We start from the raw sequence: 19,228 nt of genomic DNA on the forward strand, positions 1-19,228 counted from the left end.
TTTGCTTTGGCATGTCAAAGTACAACTTGGTTGTGTGATTAATAATATTATTAATAATAATGCCATAATTAATAATAATAATAAAGGAAATTAAAAGAACTCTTTCAACAGCAGGTTTTTTCTTCTCTTTAAAGCATATTTATAACTTATTTTGAGGTAGAATGTAGGAGCTGTGAATCAGAACTATATTGGGCTTAGTGCTATATAAATGCAGAACTAAAAGATGAAGCTTCCTACAAAGAGTTTACAAATTAAATAAACTGCATCAGTAACTCCTGGAAGCGACGTTTGCCATGCCCAAGTTATCCGGACCATAAAGCAAGTTTCTCAGAAGATAATGCAAACTAATAAGTACTTCACATCCACCGTACAAAAAGATCTTAAGAGCACCTTTAAAAATAACTACTGAGCAAAACAAAAGGGTTTGTTTGTGGTCTTTCATTTACAGCCAGAGATTTTAGTAAATTTGTTCCTTCGCATTAATGGAAATGCAGAAATAATGGAATTAAACCTCTCCCGGTGTTCAGCAGAGATGAAGAGAAGCCACATATCACTCTGGTGAGACCCAATGCATTTGCTTAGCATGAAAATCTCATATTTCAGTAGATGGATTTCATATCTAAAGTTGGCTTTGGTCAGTGCTACAGGTGTTAAATGAGATCATTCCCTGCAATTGCTGGAAGTCTAAAATTACTTCTATAAAATAACATTATGTATAAACACAAAGAGAACATATACATGTCAATTAACAAGAAGAACTCTGATAGCTAAACTGACTGAGAATGCTGCACAGCTTTCATTTGGTGGAAACATCTTCTTCCCAGGACAGCAGAAAAGTGCCCTAGTGCCCTGTTCAGTCATCCTGACCCATATATGGGAACCTGGATTCAGGAAAGGGTTGAAAAACATATGGTGAGTGTTAGATCTGCTAGTACCTTGGGGAGGGTGAAGGTCTTATTGCTGAAAAGCTCCTGTTTATAAGATTTGCTTCAATTAAAGCAGGGCCAGTGGGCTCCAAGTAAGTGGGACTTTGATCAGACTTTACACTCTGTAACTTATCTGCCTCAAGTTGAACTTGAAGAATCAAGAAAACAATGAATACGACCCAATATACCTTGAATCAGCTACCAAACCCACAAGCTTGTCAAAATAAATTGATTGCTAGCCATACCATTTGGCATCTCCTCCAAAAGGCAAAACAGGGGTTTGATGTCTGCATCAGTGAGGCCTCGTGCTGTCAGAAGGTCTTCAGCATTCCTGGGAAACTGGATTCGCACTATCTTCCTGCAGTCTCTTAAAACACTGACATAATCTACCTTAATACATTGCAAAAACAGACAGGTACTTAGCACTGAGAAACAAAACTGCTACTGTGTCAGTCGTCTTTCCTTGTAATTTCAGGTAACATTTAAAAAACATGGCTCTTCTCAGCTAAATGCTGCAAAACCTGCTGAGAACAATCAGACTTTAACCTGAGGAAGACTAGAGGTTAAGAATGATCATATGTTGACTAACCTAGGCTTAATCCATCTCACTGGCAATGAGCATGCGATATAGATATAAAGGGAAAGGACATTTGCTGCCAGAACATTGATATTTATTTGTTTTCAACCCCTTTTTTTAATCCTAATAAAAGCTATTCTTTCCAAGGATAAACCCATTCTTAAGTGACATCAGTCAAGATAATATAAAGATACTCATGCAACTCTTAGTCCAAAAGCTGAGAGAAAAGAACTAAAGCGAGCTTTGCAATCCACCCTTCCCAGGACTTTCTAAAGCTTTGCTCATGGAACAACATTTAATGGGTGAGAGCGATGCTAGGTGGGAACATCACAGAAGTCTTTTCTCCTACAAAGGCAGAGAATCTGCCTGGAGGAGGCTCTGCAGTGGCTCCCTGCAGGAGAGGAAAGCCCAGTGGTCCAGCCAGAGGTGAAATGTTAAAGTGTGAAGGTCCTGACACTGCAAATGGTGGACACCGTGGTAGGACCGGCTGTGCTAGGCTGACAGCTTAGGTCCCTTACACCTACCTGGTGCAAGTACCAGTGGAAGAGATCCCATCTCTGGCACAGCTGTGGCAGGCAGATGGCCCTGCTCAGGGTTAAAATTACCCTTCATGAACTGCATACACTTCCTGGGCGGCACCTTGGGTACCCGTCCTATAAAGAATAATAAATCCAGGCACTCTTGGAGCGAGGATCAGCAAATTTCGTCACTGAGGTTCCTCCAGAGAAAGCCCTCTGCTGCCAGCTCCATTACTTTCAACCAGGGACATGAGTTCTGCTGCCAACTGCAATTCTTCTCTCGCCAGCAGAGATAATATTGTGTTAGTCTAGAAAAAATTCACCTAACGCCATCTTTGGCCCGCGCCCAACATCAGCCAACTTCAAATGTAATGGCACTTGCACGATGACAGGCAGACCGGTGGGTTCACTTAAACAAAATACAACTACGGTGTACCGAAAGCTGGAGCAGCTATTATAACCTTTTTAGACCAGGCCTGCTCTTGCTTGCATCTTGGAGAGGATTGTCTTATTTACTACTTCCTCTGCATTGTCATATTTAAGTGTAGATTGATAATAATAGTTACTGCACCTGGCAGTCATGAGGATTACTTAATTAATGTTTATGTAGCACTTTATGATCCTCAGATGAAAGGAGCTAAGAAGCACACAGTATAATTATTATGTATTCTTAATAAACTTCTGGCACATTGACGGGAGAGACGACAGCACTTTTTTTTTTCTGAAAAGATTTAACTTTCATGTTATGAAGGGCAGATTTAGCCAAAAATTCAGAACGAAGTAAATAAGGCATGAATGCACCCTATGCCACCGGAGATTGGGATTTTCTGATAGCAGAGGGCAAATATTGCAAGTGAGTTACAACACTTTTCTATCCAGAGACTTGGTGAAACCATAGGTTTGAGAAAGGCTGGATATGGAGAAGTACAAGGGTATTAGAGAAATTTCTATTAGTGGAAGTCATCAGATATCATGAGAAGAAGTACAGAGAATTTGTCTAAGGTGTGATCACTGTGGTTAATAAAGGCAAGCGATGCAAAAAAAATTGTGTAATAGAAGGACATTTTGAAACAAACACAAGCATTACAGCTGCGTGAACAATGTTCTTTAGAGCTGAGAATGGGCCAGTTACAAATGAGATTCTCAGAAACAACTTACTCTGAGAGGGATTCCTAGGCAGTTAAATAGAAACTTGTGTATTATAGCTAGCTCCTGAATGCTTATGCCTGGGATTCAGATGCATCAGAGAAAAAAAGCGGTCCAGGGATTAGGGCTGGATTACAACACCATTCCTTGCTCCATGATAGACCCTGACGAGGCAGTTCATTCCTCTATAGCCTCACTGTGTAAAACAGCAACAAATGCACTGCCCTACTTCACAGGAGAGCTGTGAGATTAAATACATTATGGCACACTCTGATGCCAGGGTAGTGAAAACTAGAGACCGACTGTAGGTGAACTGCTGTAGACAAGGGTAAGAAAAGACTGGACGATGCTATATTTGGAGAATACGGCTCTGCCATCAGAGAAAGCATGAGAGCACGGCTAGAACCAAGGTTGCTGGCTATTGCCATGGTCAGGGCAACCGGGGCAGGAAAAGCTCAAAATAGAAAGCCATCCGATCCTGCTGAAGCTAGCCAAGCAAAGCATACGTGGCACGTGGAGATTTCATGTGTCATGGAAAGCATGCTTACTATAGTTAATGCCCACTACTTAAAATCTTTTGTAGAGAGACTGTGACATGTCTCTGCTGAGATCTTCAATTTATTCTTTAAAGAGACATCACAAGGAATCTAAAATAGAATTTTGTGACTATAATTATGTTTCAAAACACTTTCATTCATCAATACCAGTCAGAGACTATTTCTGGCATTTATGCTGTTTCTGTAAGGCAAATGAGATTTATTGCCCTATTTTGTTCAAAAATGAGCAAGAGCAAATGGTCTTAAATAAAATAAAACTAATCTAGGCTTTTGGCTAGAGACTCTGTGTGGATACTAGCCCAAACAGCTTTAAATAAGTTCGACGCATAATAACTGGAACTGCTTATGCATCGTAGAAAAAAAATGAAATTTTAAAACAGATTGTGCATGCAATTTGCTTTGACTGTTCACCCTGCTTCTGTCATTGACACGTATTTCAGGACAGATTAAATGGATACTTGATGAATGCTGTTTTTCACATGAAATTTGTCAAAATGGGATTCCGGTACAAACAAGTGCTTTGGTTTTTAGTCTTTGCTGTTCATTTCTCTGGTCTAAACTGAAGTATCAGACACCTAGTCAAGAAGCAGGGCCATGAGTTATTAAGGCAGCCTTCTCCTTCTCACTCCACTGCAGCGCCAATACCTCAGGGGAAGACTCAAACAATTGACAGCAGGGACATCGTGGGACCAGACTAGCTGCTAAACACTGGCAGATAACAAAAACCCTCCCAGAAACTATGACAAGTCTGAGAGAGGCTTGTGAATGGGTAACTTGTGAATTGCTTACATTCATAAAAATGCTAATATACCTTCAAGGCCAGGCAAAGGCTAAATGCGAAAGAAAGGGCCAGCTACGATCATCTCACTTGGAGGTGGAATATGGCAGGTTACATTGCCAGGAAAGGTAATAACACGACCTTGTGCTCATGGAGAGAGGTGAAAACCCACACGAAGTCATCATTGAAGGGCTGGAGATGTGCTTGTCAAAGAGGATCTGGTTGCTAGGGTTATACGTTCTTAATGAAAAATTGTTCACCTTCCATATGCAGGTTAATTTTGGTAAGAAGGAACTTCTGTATGGAAAGGCAATTTATATGAATCCTTTAAATATATATGTAGGCATACATATATATTATTATGATTTATTATATCATTTCGCGATACACACACACATATATATATAAAAATATATATATGTGAACGTAACATATACACTTTCTCACTTTTCTATACAATTGAAAAGAATCTTCTCCCTACAATCAGAGCTGCAGCAGACAATGCTGAAAATGCCCCAGTATGGACAAGGTTTCCCTTTGCGCCTTTAGAAGAATTACCGCAGAACACCTTTCTGTGTTTCCGTAACCTCTCATTCACTCAAGCCTGACGAAGTTTTCCAGGACTTTCCCATGCAGGCTGGATTCATTTAAATAGAAACACCTGTTCTGAAACAAAGAAAAATTTGTTTTCTCACTCTATCTCCTTCGATACTGTGAGAAAGCTGCCAGCACCTTTAGCTCTGTAATATCCCACTGTGAACAGAAGGCAAGATCTGCTGCCTGGGGAACTCACTTTTAGCACGGAAACATACTGGAGACATTGGGAATCCAGGGTTCCCCTCCCAGCTATGCCCTGGACTTGCTCAGTGACCTTGGGCAAATACCACCTCTTCACTTTAAGATGCGGATAATACATATATCACAGGTTTGTCCTGGCCTTAAGTAATCTGTCTTTTCAAAGCACTTTGAGAGCTTTGCTTGATGAGTACAGACATTATAATACTCATCTGTTCCCGTTACATTCAATTGGAGTTTTACCCTCCACAGATGTAGAGGTGGGTCGGTTATTGTTACTGTAGGGCCTAGAAAAATAACTTGCATGGTATATTTTAATGTTAGTATTTTTGTAGGAGTTATAGTAACACAAAGGCATAGCAACACAAAGGCACATGGTGCTTGTGTAGGAATGCTTGGCACTCCTATGGAATTGTGCTGGAATAAGGAGTGAAATTCTTCCATTAAAAATCAAAATGAGACCTCACTGACTCCTACGAGTAAATATGCTAAGCCAGTGCCAGATTGTAAAGGAGAAAGGAGAGGCCAAGAAAAGGGAGAAGAGGAGAGAAACCAGAGACCAGTCAAACTCATGGGGGAAGCTTACTACAAGGTTTGCTCTTGTCATACCAACTAACTGAGAAATCCAGGAGGTGAGCGTGTGGATACTGCGCCAGAGACTAAGCCTGGGGTAAGGTCACCCTAAGGATAAAGGGGGCCAAAACTGAAGAAACTCATGCATGACTGCACTAAGCAATAGCATATGGGACAGAGATCCCTGAGCTATTGCCAGCTCGTAGGTCCATGGCACAGAACAACGTGGTGCTGCTTTACCCGCTCAGTCCTGGAAGCGGCATTGCCCCATAAAGGACAGCAACTTCCGCACATGAGGTGATTGGCTATCAAACCGCGTTCCCAGTGCTTCCAGTCCTAGCACGACACACGAGAAGTCAATCCGACCCACAGTGGAGCCATACCTCTAGAGCTAGGAAATGTAAAGCGGGCCACTAACAACAACAGTAAGGGTCTGACACATGCCTCACTTAATGTAGTAGAAGCAGTGACAACGTATAGCTTCTGCAGAGAAAGGTAATATTAATAATCTACCCACATTCACTGACCACATTGTGCCTCTTCTGTTGCTGCCAGATATCTTCATAGAGTAAATCACATTGACTGTGTTTATTACAAGAACTAAGTGATCAGCTGTGAACTTTCCTTGACATAAATATTTTGCCATTAGTAAAGACAAATAGCAACACTTGTGTTGTAAAAGTAGCATTGGATTATTCCTCTCCATGGGGGCTATTCAATTTGAGAGAAATCAGATGGAAAAGTTGAGCTTCAGGATCAAAAGGAACAGACAAAAGGTGGAACTAAGAGGTAGGCGTCATATTCACTCCTAGAAGCTGATGGCAAGGATATGTATAATACCATATAAAAAGAGTTAAACGAAGAAACTGTTTTAAAAAGTGAAAAGAACTGTTTTTCTCACAGCTCTGGGGTGTCTCTGCATAACTAGTTTTTAATGCATCCACAGTGAGCACACGCCAGGCAGGAAACTGCATGCTTGACTCAGTAGTGCGTGCAACTGTTTTATTTGCACATGTAACAGCTTAAACTGCACTTGCACTTTGTGAGCATTACACCATGCCTACATTTTCTGGGTGGATCAGGCCCAGGCTTTTCTCTTGAATCACATTATTACTAAGCCTCTGCAGTTACAGCCGAACAAAACAGGGATTTTCCGTTCTTGCAAGATTTCCTACATTTTGACTGGTGATGTTGGCACTTCAAACCATGTCTGTTCACAGGCTGAGCAAACGAGAGGATAGGAGAATGCTGAGCAGCGTGGGGGACGAATCTCTCAGAGAGTTTTCAAAGGTACAAATGAGAGCTGGTGCTTTAAAAATAGAATCGACTGTACTTCTATAGCACATGTCCTCTGAGGAACTGCCCTCAGGGAGGGCAACGAACTTGCTCCAGGCTCTCCTAGCAGAAACACACAGATATTTCTCGTGCTGCAGAGTCAAAAATCAAGGGGTACGCCTACGTATCCACGTTTACATACACCTCCTCCCCTCCATACTTTATAGACTGTATGGTATAATACATCAAGAGGACTGCTAGGCATAACAATTTTAACTTTCTTGTATGCAAGTTCTTGAGAGACTGCAAGCTTACAGGCTTGTATTAGGAACTGCTGAACCCAAAACGTTTTAACTAGTAAATGCCAGGTAACTACCTGCATGGATCCAAGGGGGGCTAAATATTGCAGTAATAGGTCTGAAGGGTGAGGATCCTACCTGGAGAGCTTAGTACAAGCTTGTTGTTGGCAAATACTTGCCAGGAAATAATATGAGAAGTTGTAGTGGGAATATGGGAGACATCCCTAATGACAAGCCAGTGTGATGACCAGGGTGCCTCAGAAGTCACAGGGACTCCTGGCAAGCCTCTGTAGAGTCAACAAAGAACCACCGGACACAATTGCCAGGGTGGCTCTGCATTGCTGGCTGGAGCATAGTGGGGATGATGTGCCCACGGCACAGATAAACCGTACATAACTGGATGTGCTGGTCCTCTAAGGAGTGCCCTGGGTCAGTTCTATTACAGGGTTTTGCCCCACACTGAGGGTTTAGGGAGGCTGTAATCCAGAGGAGTTTAGGAACCAGCAGCACAAAGATACGTTCTGAGAAGGTCACCCACTAGACAGAAGCAGAGGGACCATTAAAAGGAGTCGAACATGTGGAATTAGGGCTCCCCAGGCAAAAGGTTTAAGTTCACCGGAAGGAGAAGCACCCAGAAGGGAGTTGAGACCTGGCAGAGAAAACCAGCAAGGAGGTGCAGAGCAGGATGGCAAGAGATCGACACGGAGCTGCAATTGTTTGTGTGCACACAGGAAAACGCTGCACTAGAAACCCAGTGATAAACTACAGACCAAAGTGGCAAAGTCCTGAACCCAAAGGCAATTCCTGCCTTTGGAATGAGGCACTGGTTCTGTGGACCTCCAAAGGCAGGAGTTTACTTTGGCTGGATGAAGGGGAAAATCTCTCCTATATATAGAAGGGAAGCCAAGTCAGGAGCTGCATCAGAAAAATGAAAGGCACAGCTGCAAACAAAATATGGGCAAGCTTGCTTTAACAGCCAAGCCAACATCTGCCCTGCAGTGTGAGTCTCAGAGACAGAAGACATGGCTAAGACTGACCCCTACAATTCGGGAGAGGGTTTTCCTCTGCTGAATGCTAAATTCAGACAGGTTCTTAGAGATGAATGAAAACTGCATGCCATAAGGAAGGGCCAGGAATAGAAAACCCATGTGGGGGAAGAACGCTCTAGATGTAGCAAATGCATCTCCAGGAGGTTTTATCATTCTTTTTTTGTCACTACTATCAACAATAATAAGGAAAGAGCTTACAGAGCAACCTCTCCAATCCCTAAGCAATGTACCCAGAGATTAGCAGCAGAGAGCAGTGGGCAGCTCGAGAAAAGCTGTTCAACAAATGTAGAGGCATGCCTAATAAGATTACTGAAGTGGAGTTGCATGTTTTCAAGGATAAATGTGATATTATTGCACTGGCAAAGACACAGTAGGAACCAGGGAAAGAATGAGAAATAGCCTGCCAGAACTGAGAGACTGCTGCAGCTGAGCTCCCAACAGGACTGGGACCAGAGAGAAGTGGAGAGATTGAAGAGGAGCAGCCCTCTGCAAGCAGGGAGAAAGTGAATATCCTACTTGACATGCAGATATGCAGAGAAGCTTTTTGCAAAGTGGATGATGTCATTGTGTTTTTCTCAGCCTTCAGGACAGCAAAAGAAAAATAGATGAAACCAGCACCTGCAGAGGAGTCTGTAAGATGAGCAGGGTATTTTTTCCTCTGTGCAACACTTTAATTGCTCAAATATTGATCAGGGAAATAATTTGTAAAGCCCAAAAGAAAAAAAGATTTCTTTTCCTCCTAAGAGGCAAAAAGGGCAATGTTCTTGCAGAGTCACTGGAGAGGCCAGATAATCAGAGGATTTTCAAGACCTAATATGCCGATTAAGGTGCTGAGTTGGTCTAATTTGTTATTTGTTTACACTGGAAAGCATGGAACAGCGATAGTCTGTGATTTGCAGGATGCCCTGATGTCTAGTTGGATTTACAGCCAGGCTGACTGTGGCAAAGGGTGTGAAATACCCCTGTGCTACAGGGGTAGACTCACAGATACCAGCTAGCTTGGTTAGTAAAAACAGCATCTCCAGGAGGAGCTTCTGCTATGGAAACCAAGGGCTGCTAACTGGATTCTGTGTGGCAGAGACCAGCTGTCCAGACATAGCTTTAGAGAGGAAAAGGAGCAACTAAGATTAAAACCCCAAAGCAGCAGTTCTATTTGGCTTCTAGAAAGTCATTTTTCTTTCCTGGGTAAACTACAAAGAAAAACTATCATACAACAAAATGTAAAAGCTATTTCAGAAAATATCTGCACCTCATCATCATCCTGGGTAAACCAGACAGACTTGAACCTCAGAGAGTCTTCCAAGGTTAAATATGGATGTTGTGAGCATACCAAAATACAGGAAGAACGCTATTTAAAAAAATAGCAAACTATTAAAGGAGACTGGGGGAATTATAAATATAAGCAGGAACAAGCAAAAACAGTGATCACAGGAAAGAAAAGAAGCAGCCACAAAAAATGCAGCAAGCGTTTCACAGGGATATAAAGGCAAATAAAATCAGAGGAGGTAGGAGAAACTGATCTTTTAAATTGTCTTGTAAGTCATAAGGACAGAAATGAAGTTTTATTAAATAAAGGCCTGTTAAATATTTTTTCATTTGATACTCAGACAGCGAGTCCCTTGGAGTGCTCAGCAATGTGCATACGAGTTTTCCCACTGTACAAAGTGAGCAAGTGGAGTACAGTACCGTAAGTAAGTGCCTCAGAGTTAATTGGACGAGTAGTTCATGTGTCTGCTGCGCTGCCTGACCCTGGTGGGGAAGGGTGCTCCGCACACAGGGACAAGCAGCTGACGTATTGCCATGCAGCTCTGTAGCACTTCTCACAAGGACGGGACGGCTTTGGTTACCACCGTGAGGGACTGAAGCGTTGGAGGAAAGAAGTGAATACCTTTGTGTACTAGCCCTAAATGAGTAGCAATGTGGTAAATGCAGGTCTTTAAAAGCCACCTGACTCCTTGTCTTAGCAGTCTGGAGGCTCTCAGAGTGGGGGGATACTACAAAATCTAACAGTGTTATTTCTTTCTCCCTCCCCCCCCCCCTTTTTTTTAGGGCAAGTGTTGTACATGCCTAGCATCTGACACAAATGAGATATCGCTTGCCATGAAGTGGCTAGTTTAGAAACGAGACAGATTAGTCAAAATATACAGGTAAACTCCCAGTGGGTAAAGGAGTGAAATAAAATTAAGGTCTATGTTTTTGGGTTTTTTTTTTTTTTTGTCATTTTCATGCCTTTTTCCACTTTAGCAAATATCACATATAATTCCTTTTAAAAAAAGCAAATAAAAATATACTAATTTTGTCAGGGTTTAACTGGTCCCAGCACAGCCATGAGATGTTCTGCAGTAAGCTATTATGGAGGATTTAGGTTAGGTGTTGTGCAAAAAATATTAAAATACAAATAACGCTTATAGAGCCAGCAAGTAAGCCCATAGCTTACAGAGGTATTGCGTTGGGTTTACGGGAGAACACACAGTTGTACCGCTTTCTAAACACAATATGAAGGGGTCCCTTTTTTGTGCCATTTCAATGGGAAGACCTTGACATAGAGCAGCAAAAGTCTGAAGGTAGAGAATAAGTGAAACAACTGAGAATTTTCCCAGCACAGATCTTAGATCTTTCAGGGATAGTCATTAAACCTCACTGTAGTTTACTTTATTCCCTTTCTATAGGAGCAGTTTGAGCTCCCCTTCCCCAAAGAAGACTGAGCCTGCTTCCTGGTGACAGAAGTTTCTGGAGGCCAGTAGTCTCAGTGAAAGTGCTCCAGTGAACAGAGTGGCTGAGCAAAGCTATCCTGAAGCTATCAGGCAGAGGCTCAGATTTAGAAAATGCCGTCTGAAACTGAGCCTGAGCACAGCTGGCCAGGTCAGATAACAGGTCAGGCTGCCAAGTCTTTCTCCCAGCATCCTCCTGTCAGAAGTTCAAGACTGGGTCCAACCTATTCAATATGTGGAACAAAGTATCGTGAAGGTGATCAAAGCAAAGCACATACTCTGGCGTGAGAGGGAAGCTGTTCGCCAGCAAAGAGAAAAACAGATAAAGAATAGGCTTGCCAGCTTTGCTTTCCCTGTCTGGTAAGCTAATTGTTCATCATACCTATTTTCCTCGCTACTCTTGAAGTAGACTAGAAATCTATGCTTGAGAACTGCTAAAATATTTGAGGTCTGAGAACATACAGCACCGTTTTCGTTACAGTAACGAAGCCACAGATTGGAAGCTTTAAATGGGAAGGATAATAATGCATTACGATTCACTCTCAATTAATCCAGAGCCTGCAATACCAAATGCACTTACTCTGAGAATTTTTTCAGAAAATGAAGCTAGAGTGTATTTCATTTATAAATCACAAAAGACACTTATTTGGCAAGAATGACCCCTGCTCATATACAATAAATCATGCACATCAACAGTCTCTAATGGATTTTGAGTCAGTGCCACAGACAGCTGAGCCTGGGGCCTGTGTTTCAGGATTCCAGGACTATGCCAAAGGAGCCTTATAAATGATTAATGCATTCAGCACAGTGTCATCTGTGCCATTGGAGAGAAAGACATTTTGGGGCTCCATTTGTCATTTTAAAAAAGTGATAATCCATTCAGCAGCAGACCATGCCTCCCCTTTTCCCCTGCCAGAACGAGCCATTTAGCCCCACACTTTCCAGAATCCCTTCCCAAAACTTCCCACATGCTCTTGGTTCATTATGTACAATGTTTTAGTGAGGAAAAAGACAAGGAAATAGAAGGCCTATTTGCATAAGCATCCCTTCAAAAAATCAGACTTTCTGAGGTACAGAGCTACAGTTTACGTTTGCAAATGTATGTTCAGCAGGTGGGTGACACTACAGAGGTAGCTGGGGCCTCTTTCTGCTTCTTTGCCATGTTGTGAGAATGCTGGTACATAGAAAATTCAAGTTTTCAGTCCCTGAAGCTCGGTCTGTCATGCTCTCCCATTCTTCATCCTACAGTTTTCAACCTCTCTCCCTCTATTTTTGTCCCCATGGTTACTGAATCACTATGTTTGCAGAGATTTTCCTCACTTAGGAATAGGCGACTAACATGAGACAGCTAAATTATCAGCCAGCTCTGACATTGATTTCTCCCGAGGATCTTATCTTCCAAAGGCTTTCAAATAGATCTGTTGCACTGGCAGCAGCTTCAGAGTAATTAGGGAGACTTAGAATAGGGTGGAATCAGGTAAAGGATGATATTCAAATGCTAACTTTAGCAGACAGGTAGCCTAGGAGCGCGTGACACAAATGCCTAGGAGGTACATTTCACCAGAAAAGTTTAAAGTAAGCCCTAGAAGGGAACATACTACTGCCTGACTTGAACCAAGTCTAACACATCTGAGTTCAAAGAGATTTCCTCTTTTTAAACACAGTCTTGGCTAAGCAATAGGAAACACTCATGTTTGGGGCCCAGAAGAATCTGCTGCACCAAGCATCAAGACCAGATAAACTGTCTGGATAAAAAGTCTACCAACCTCCAGCCACTTAATGTACAGCAAAGAGCATGTGCCGACCCAGGGGTCAGTAGCACAGCTCCCATGCTGACCAGCCTACACTGGTCCCAGGGACACTGAAAACCAGCCTCTTCCAGTCTTCCCAAAAAAGCTAAATTAAACCTTGTCTGCATCCGAGAAGCCTTTTTCCCTTTCACTCATAGCATCCATCCAGCCACAAGCGTTCGGACACTAAAGCAAAAGGGTAGCAGCGTACCACCTCACGTAAGCATCATATCATAAGTCCTCTTGGAGCCAGTACAGACAAGCCTGAGTGGATACATGGAGACCTTACCTTGGCCGCTACGGAGGAGTTGGGCTTCTCCAGGAGGTCCCAGAGCTTTTTCCTTTTATCAGCGCAGCAAGTGTTATCAAATTCCTCCCCTTCCCTTTCCCTCAGGGTCTCAGCTTCTCTCTTCAGCTCCTCATTCATCTGCTCCTTCTTCTGGTGGTAACGTGCCTGGCAGCAGGACTCCAGGTAGATCTCATCCACCCCCCAGTAGTCCAGCTCCTGGCTGAAGGACAAGGCGCACATCTCCTCCATCATGTGCAGCTTGCCAGTACGATAGAAGTTCAAGATTGAGGTGAATGCCCCAGGGTGCCTGTCAAAGAAGTACTCATTCTCCTCCAGGTTGTAGTCATCACAGATCTCCATGAGGGAGTCGTGTGTGTTGCAGTCTCTGAGCTTACCCAGCCTGGTCCGCGGCAACCTGTCCAAGGTCCGCCAGAGAACCTCGTGGGCCAGCCCCCCCACGTTGAGCTTGACCCTGCGGGAGCAGGCCTTGCTCCTGACGATCTCTGTGGGGTCCGGAGGCAAAGAGGTAGTAGAGCGAGATCCATGCTTATTCATCCCCAGAGGCATCGCTGGTCCCCCTCAGGCTGGACGCTCCAAGGTGTGGTGTGGGGCAGGGCGCACGGGGGCCAGCTCTCCTCACCTCTCCTTCCCCTCCATGCCCCAGAGCTGTAAGAGAGAAGCCAACTCTGGGTCCCTGCCCGCTGAGCGCCCGGGGAAGCGCGGCCGCCTTCGCGCCTGCCTTATCCATGCGGCGGGGGAGCGCCCGGCCCGCTAATCTGCTCAGGGGGCGGCGGCGCTGTCCGCCCTCCCGGTGCTGAACGGCGCGCGGCGCCCGGGCGGCGCGGCCGCGGGCAGGCGCTGTCCGCGGTGCTGAAGGCCGCCCGCTCCCACGTGTCGGCCCGGACGCTGACTCCGAGCTCCCCCGGGCGGCGGCGGCGGCGCAGGGGGGGGGGGGGGGCCTTCGCGGGAGAGTCCTCCGAGTACCCCGCCCGGCGGAGCTACGGAGGCTGGGCATAGGGTCTTGGAATCTCCATAGACAAAGGGACGGGAAATGCTGACTTAAGGGGGAGGGGGGGCAGAATTGCCCTGAGCACCGCTCAAAAATTAGCCCCAAAAGGCGCCGGAGCCGCTAGTCACGGGTGCGCTGACACGTTGTCCGCTCTCCCGTACTGGCTGGCCGGGGGCAGACCAGCCCCGCCGCCGCCGCTCCCCTTTCCTTCCCCTCTCCGAGCGCCCGGCCCCGTCACCGCCGCTCTCTGGAGCGCCCGGCCCGGCCGGACCGCGCATGCCGGGCCCTGGGTGCCGCTGCGACCCACCCGGGGCACCCCCTTCCCCGGAGCCGGCGGTACCCCCCGCCCTGCCCGCCCGTGCTGACGGCAGGGAAATGCGAATGCTTTTTATAAGCCCAGCCTAGCAAATTTCCCCAAGGAAAGGACTGGGGAAGGGAAAAGGCGGTTATTTCCAGCCTCTCTAAAGACGCACTCTACCTCGCTGGGCTGCTTAGGGACGGTTCCTCCCCCCCAGACACCGGCGTCCTTTGCATAACTGGGAAATCAGCGAAAATCAGAATAACAAAAGCCCTCGAGCCTTCCTCGCAAAGCCGGGTGGCTTGTGACAGCCCCGAGCACTGTTGCTTACACAAGATGGCACGAAGAGAACCCCCGGCGCAGACCGGAACGGCTCCTCCGTGCCCAGCCAGCACAGCTGCCGGGGGCCCGGCTCTGCACATCACCGCCGATCTGCCCCGCTCTCTCCCTCCGCGCTCCGAAAGCGAAATACAGGCGTTGCCTTTAGACCGCGGCCGGGGCTGCTCCTCGGCCGCAGCCGCACACGGGGGAAGGTTCCCCTCCCTCGGCCCGAGCCCGGCCCGCACCTACCTCCTGCTGCGGGCTCCGAGCGAGGCGGCGCGGGGCTGTGCGGGGCCGAGGGCGGCTACATCCTGCGGCGGGCGGCGGGGCGGTCAGCAGGGGCGGCCCCGCTCGCATCCCCCGCGGCAGCCTCGAGGCGGAGGGATGGCGGCCGCGCTCCCGTCTGTCCACGGAGCCCGGGGGGAGGGGAAGGAAAAACGAGGTAAATCAGATCCCTCGGCAGGAAGCTTTCCAAGGCCTTCCCTTGGCTGCGGCTCCTCAATTCTGCCTACAGTCAACGCTGAAGCTGCATCTGCCCCATCCCCCCCAATTCTTTCCTTTCTTTCTTTCTCTCTTCTTCTTTTATTTATTTATTTATTTTTTTAATGAAGACACAAAGGAAAGCTCCGGTACTTCCTTCTGCTGCCTCGTAACGGAGATCAACAAGTCTAGTCTGAACCTCCAGCTATTCCTTGCAATTCTGTCCCGGAGTTGTTTGGAGTGAATTGGAAGTTGGGGGTGGAAGAGAGGAAGGCAGCTCCACCGTGAGCTGGGATGTAGCATTGCAGGAAAGGTTAACGCTTTCCTGGCCTAGTCGCACCCCCGCGGGACTGATCTACAGAGGGGGAGGCGCCTGGAAGAGACCTAGCAGCGAGGGGGAGAATCGCAGCAGACCTCCTTGGGAGGATGGGGTTACTCCCACCTTCCTTCATCTCCCGGTGGTATCACCCATGAAAATAGGAGCAGGAATTGGTGCCAGAAGAAAAACGATGAGCAGAGAGTGCTGATAAACCTAGCAGGGTCCCTATTGCTTTCTAGGCCCTGCTTGCTGAGCTAGGAGCAGCTGAGCTCAATAAGGCCATGAATCACTCTGTGTGTGAGATAGTAGCAAACGGGTCCCCCACCCCACCCCGGAGCCTCTTGCTGAAGGCAAGAGCGTGTTCTCAGAACTGTTGCACATCTTAACAGCTACTCGCAAATAGGAGGAATAATACTGGATCTCTGGTGCTGACTAGGTATATATATATATAATAGAATAAGAAGTATTTACTAACCAGAAACAGAAAAAAGGGTAAATTTCTAGGTAACTTCACAGTATTCAAAGCATCCTGCACCACACTGTCTTCCTTGTCTATCTTTTACCTCCTCCTTCACTCCTGGTGGGGGGGAGGAAAATAGACCCCACCAGGAAGCTGTAGAGCCATTAGCACCATTTAATGGCTACATTAGCACCACTTGATGCAGCTCACCTGTTTAGGCTGGTGTACCAGCAGTATACAGCAATGCTTGTTAACCCTTTGGAGAAAGGGTTAACTTTTGTTGGCTTTGGCTCTTGGACTCTGTAGTGACAACTCACGCTGCAAGGTGTCTCAGACAGGAGCCCTAAGTCTGATCCTGAGTGATTAACTGGACAGAAGGACTCTCAGAGCTGTTTTTCCCACTTTCTCTGCTTCTCCCCTGAACTCCCACCCTGCTTCCATTGCCCAGTATACACAATGCTGATGTTATGCTACTGTCTTCAGTGTTCGAATGTGCACGTCTTCTTCAGAGATGACCCTTTGAAATCCCAAACAATGTATGTGTGGCCAGGCCTTTTTCTCTAACACCTCCCACAACAGTATATTTTTTTCTGCACATTTCAGAATTTCTTACAAAGCAGCAGATGGGAAAACTAAGGTAAAGAAAGACAAGGTGCTTGCTCAAGATCACTTGGCAGGGAGGTGGAAGGAAGAGCCAAGAATAAAACCTGTTGACCAGCTTAATCTCAGCCTAGGGTACCTCTACTGATGTAGCTCCCCTCACGCCATGCAAAGGTAAAAAAGGTACCCAGAGTACTTCAGTTCTTTTCCTGCTTTCCGGTCATTTCATCTCCAGACTTACTGACCACGGCTGCAAGGCTAAACCTGTTAATGATTATAAAGTGTTTTGAAACTTTCAGCTGGCAGGTGTTGTATGAGCACAAGTTACTTGTTTGTTAACACTGGTATCCAGGTCACATTACTTCCTATTGCAGCAAATGCAGGCCACTCTTCTGTGGGAAGAGAAAGGTGGGAGGGACAATGTCTAGTGACCTAATACAGGGAGATGCACCAAATTCAATACAGTTAAATTACTGGGAGAGAAGCAACTCAGTTTTGTTGGCAGGTATTTGTATCTTTCTAAAGCACTCTTGCTACCTGCCAATGTCATTCAAATGTCCCACCAAGAAACTGGGAAACTAACCATGGAGGAGGACAGAAAAGGCCAGGACGGACTCCTCCCTTGCTACATATTCATCCTTCTACACATGCATTCCTGCCGATGCTTAAAAGTGATGTCTGAGGATCAAGTAGAAGCTGAAGGAGGGAGCTCTGCCAAGGGCAGGCTCTGCAGCTGGTGGTGCCTGTGGGGGCTGAGGAGTCTGCTGGCTGAGAGGAGAACACATTTCTACCCCCAGGACATTGGTGCTCTGCAACACTTCTTGTTCCATGCCTGGAGAATTTGTCAGCAAGGGGCAGTGCAGGCCTGAGGATGTGAAAATGTGCAGCCTGTTCTCTCTCCTCCAAGGTTATCTAACTCACATTTGCTTTGGATATTCCTTTGAATTGATATTCTTGTTCCCCGAGTTTCTGCAAACTTAATTTATAGCCTGTTGTTTCCACAGCCTAAGGATCCAGTCAAAAGCTCAAATGCCGTGCATGGCAAATCCTATTCCTTTCCTTGTATTTCAAGAGCTATTGACAAGGAAATACCATAAACCTCAAGTACTTTAGAGGAAATGCACAGGAGCAGGGTACAAATGTGTTCTTCCGGGCTCACAGTCTTTGGAATATACGTATCTGGATTTCACCTGATGGGCAGAAAAGGTGTGTAGAACAGCCTCTTTGGCATTTATTGGGCTACAGCGTAGCAGTGAAACAGGCTGAGCCTAAATGGAAAAATCACTCTACCGATCTGCAGTGACTCCTCTGCCTGCGTAAGGAAAAGTATCATGTCTTTATAAACACCCACATCTATACAACAGTCTGGCACCTTCTTGTCCATTCTCTGAAGTAAGAGGGGAGGCTGATTTACATCATTTTACTGGACTTAGCAAAACAAGTGGCTTTGAGAAAAGAAAGGATCCTTACACATAAACACACTCTCAGTTCTGTCACAGCAATGGTATTTAGAACAATGGGCTTCCAGCAGAGATCTGCAGAGCTGCTCTGGTGGCCCACAGAGTTTTGGCTGGCTCCCGATGCTGAGCGGATGCTGATTTTTATATTCCAAAATGAACTGTAAGATGTAACAATAACCATATTGTTCTTTGAGTCCAAGGGTCTTGTACTTGTACTTGTGAGTGGGAAAGAAGGTCACATACAATAAGCCGTCTCAGTTAAAGTGTGTTTCCCATTATGCCCCTCTAAGGATTCCTTTGGTTTCCAGGGATTTTCTTTCAGGCCTAGAAACACTCAAGGTATAACGGAAATTTTATTCTGTAGTCTGAAATCCTTTCCCTTAAATGGGAAAAATGATCATGTTTCCTGGCAGAGGTCTGTAAGAAGCGTTGAAAAGTGCAAGAACTGAGATACACTGTGCGTTAGAGAGTGGCTAGTGCTACTGAGAGCCCAGGAGCATGAAGAGGTTGGAACACCAGGGGAAAATGCCAGAGACAGATAGCAAAACACAGTCAGAAATGAACCTTAAAGAGTTAAGGCCCTCCTGAAAAAAGCTAAGCAGAGCTTGGATGGCAATATCAGCAACAGCTGTCCTCCATCATCACATTCACCTTTGCTGAACGGCCCTTTCGGAGGGTTTCAGCTGTAGCTGCAAAGCTGTGATGCTTTGGGGGCTGCAGAGCAGGACTTCTAGGGAAGCAGACATGGAGGGCAGGTCTGGCCCTTTTGGTTTTCACGGCCTCCTGGAGGCTGGCAGGAGCAGGGGAAGCCTGCCTGGGACAGAGGGGAACCGTGGGGTGACCTTGGACATTCCTGTGGCTACAGAAAGGGTCTGACTGTGCTTTGTGGGAATTTTAGCCAGAAACTTCTCTGATAACCAAATCAGACCGGAGAGTGTCTTGTCCCATTGCAGAGTGGTTCAAGGCAAGCAGTTGCTGCATGCCTGACGCAGGCCTTA

At 45.9% G+C, this 19,228-nt stretch overlaps 1 protein-coding gene across 1 annotated transcript in view; it reads right to left on the bottom strand.

Annotated features, from left to right (window-relative positions):
* KCNB1 (potassium voltage-gated channel subfamily B member 1) overlaps positions 1-15,589 on the bottom strand; it is a 138,178-nt gene extending 122,589 nt beyond the window's left edge. Inside the window, exons 1-2 of the mRNA XM_068912373.1 lie at positions 15,161-15,589; positions 13,284-13,949 (exon numbers count right to left, since the gene is read on the bottom strand). Coding sequence (XP_068768474.1) covers positions 13,284-13,850 — 567 coding nt within the window. The 5' untranslated portion in view covers positions 13,851-13,949; positions 15,161-15,589. The remainder of the gene's footprint in view (positions 1-13,283; positions 13,950-15,160) is intronic.
* Positions 15,590-19,228: the final 3,639 nt, after the last annotated feature.

This window comes from Struthio camelus, chromosome 18, assembly GCF_040807025.1.
Source record: "Struthio camelus isolate bStrCam1 chromosome 18, bStrCam1.hap1, whole genome shotgun sequence".
NCBI classification, from domain to species: Eukaryota; Metazoa; Chordata; class Aves; order Struthioniformes; family Struthionidae; genus Struthio; species Struthio camelus.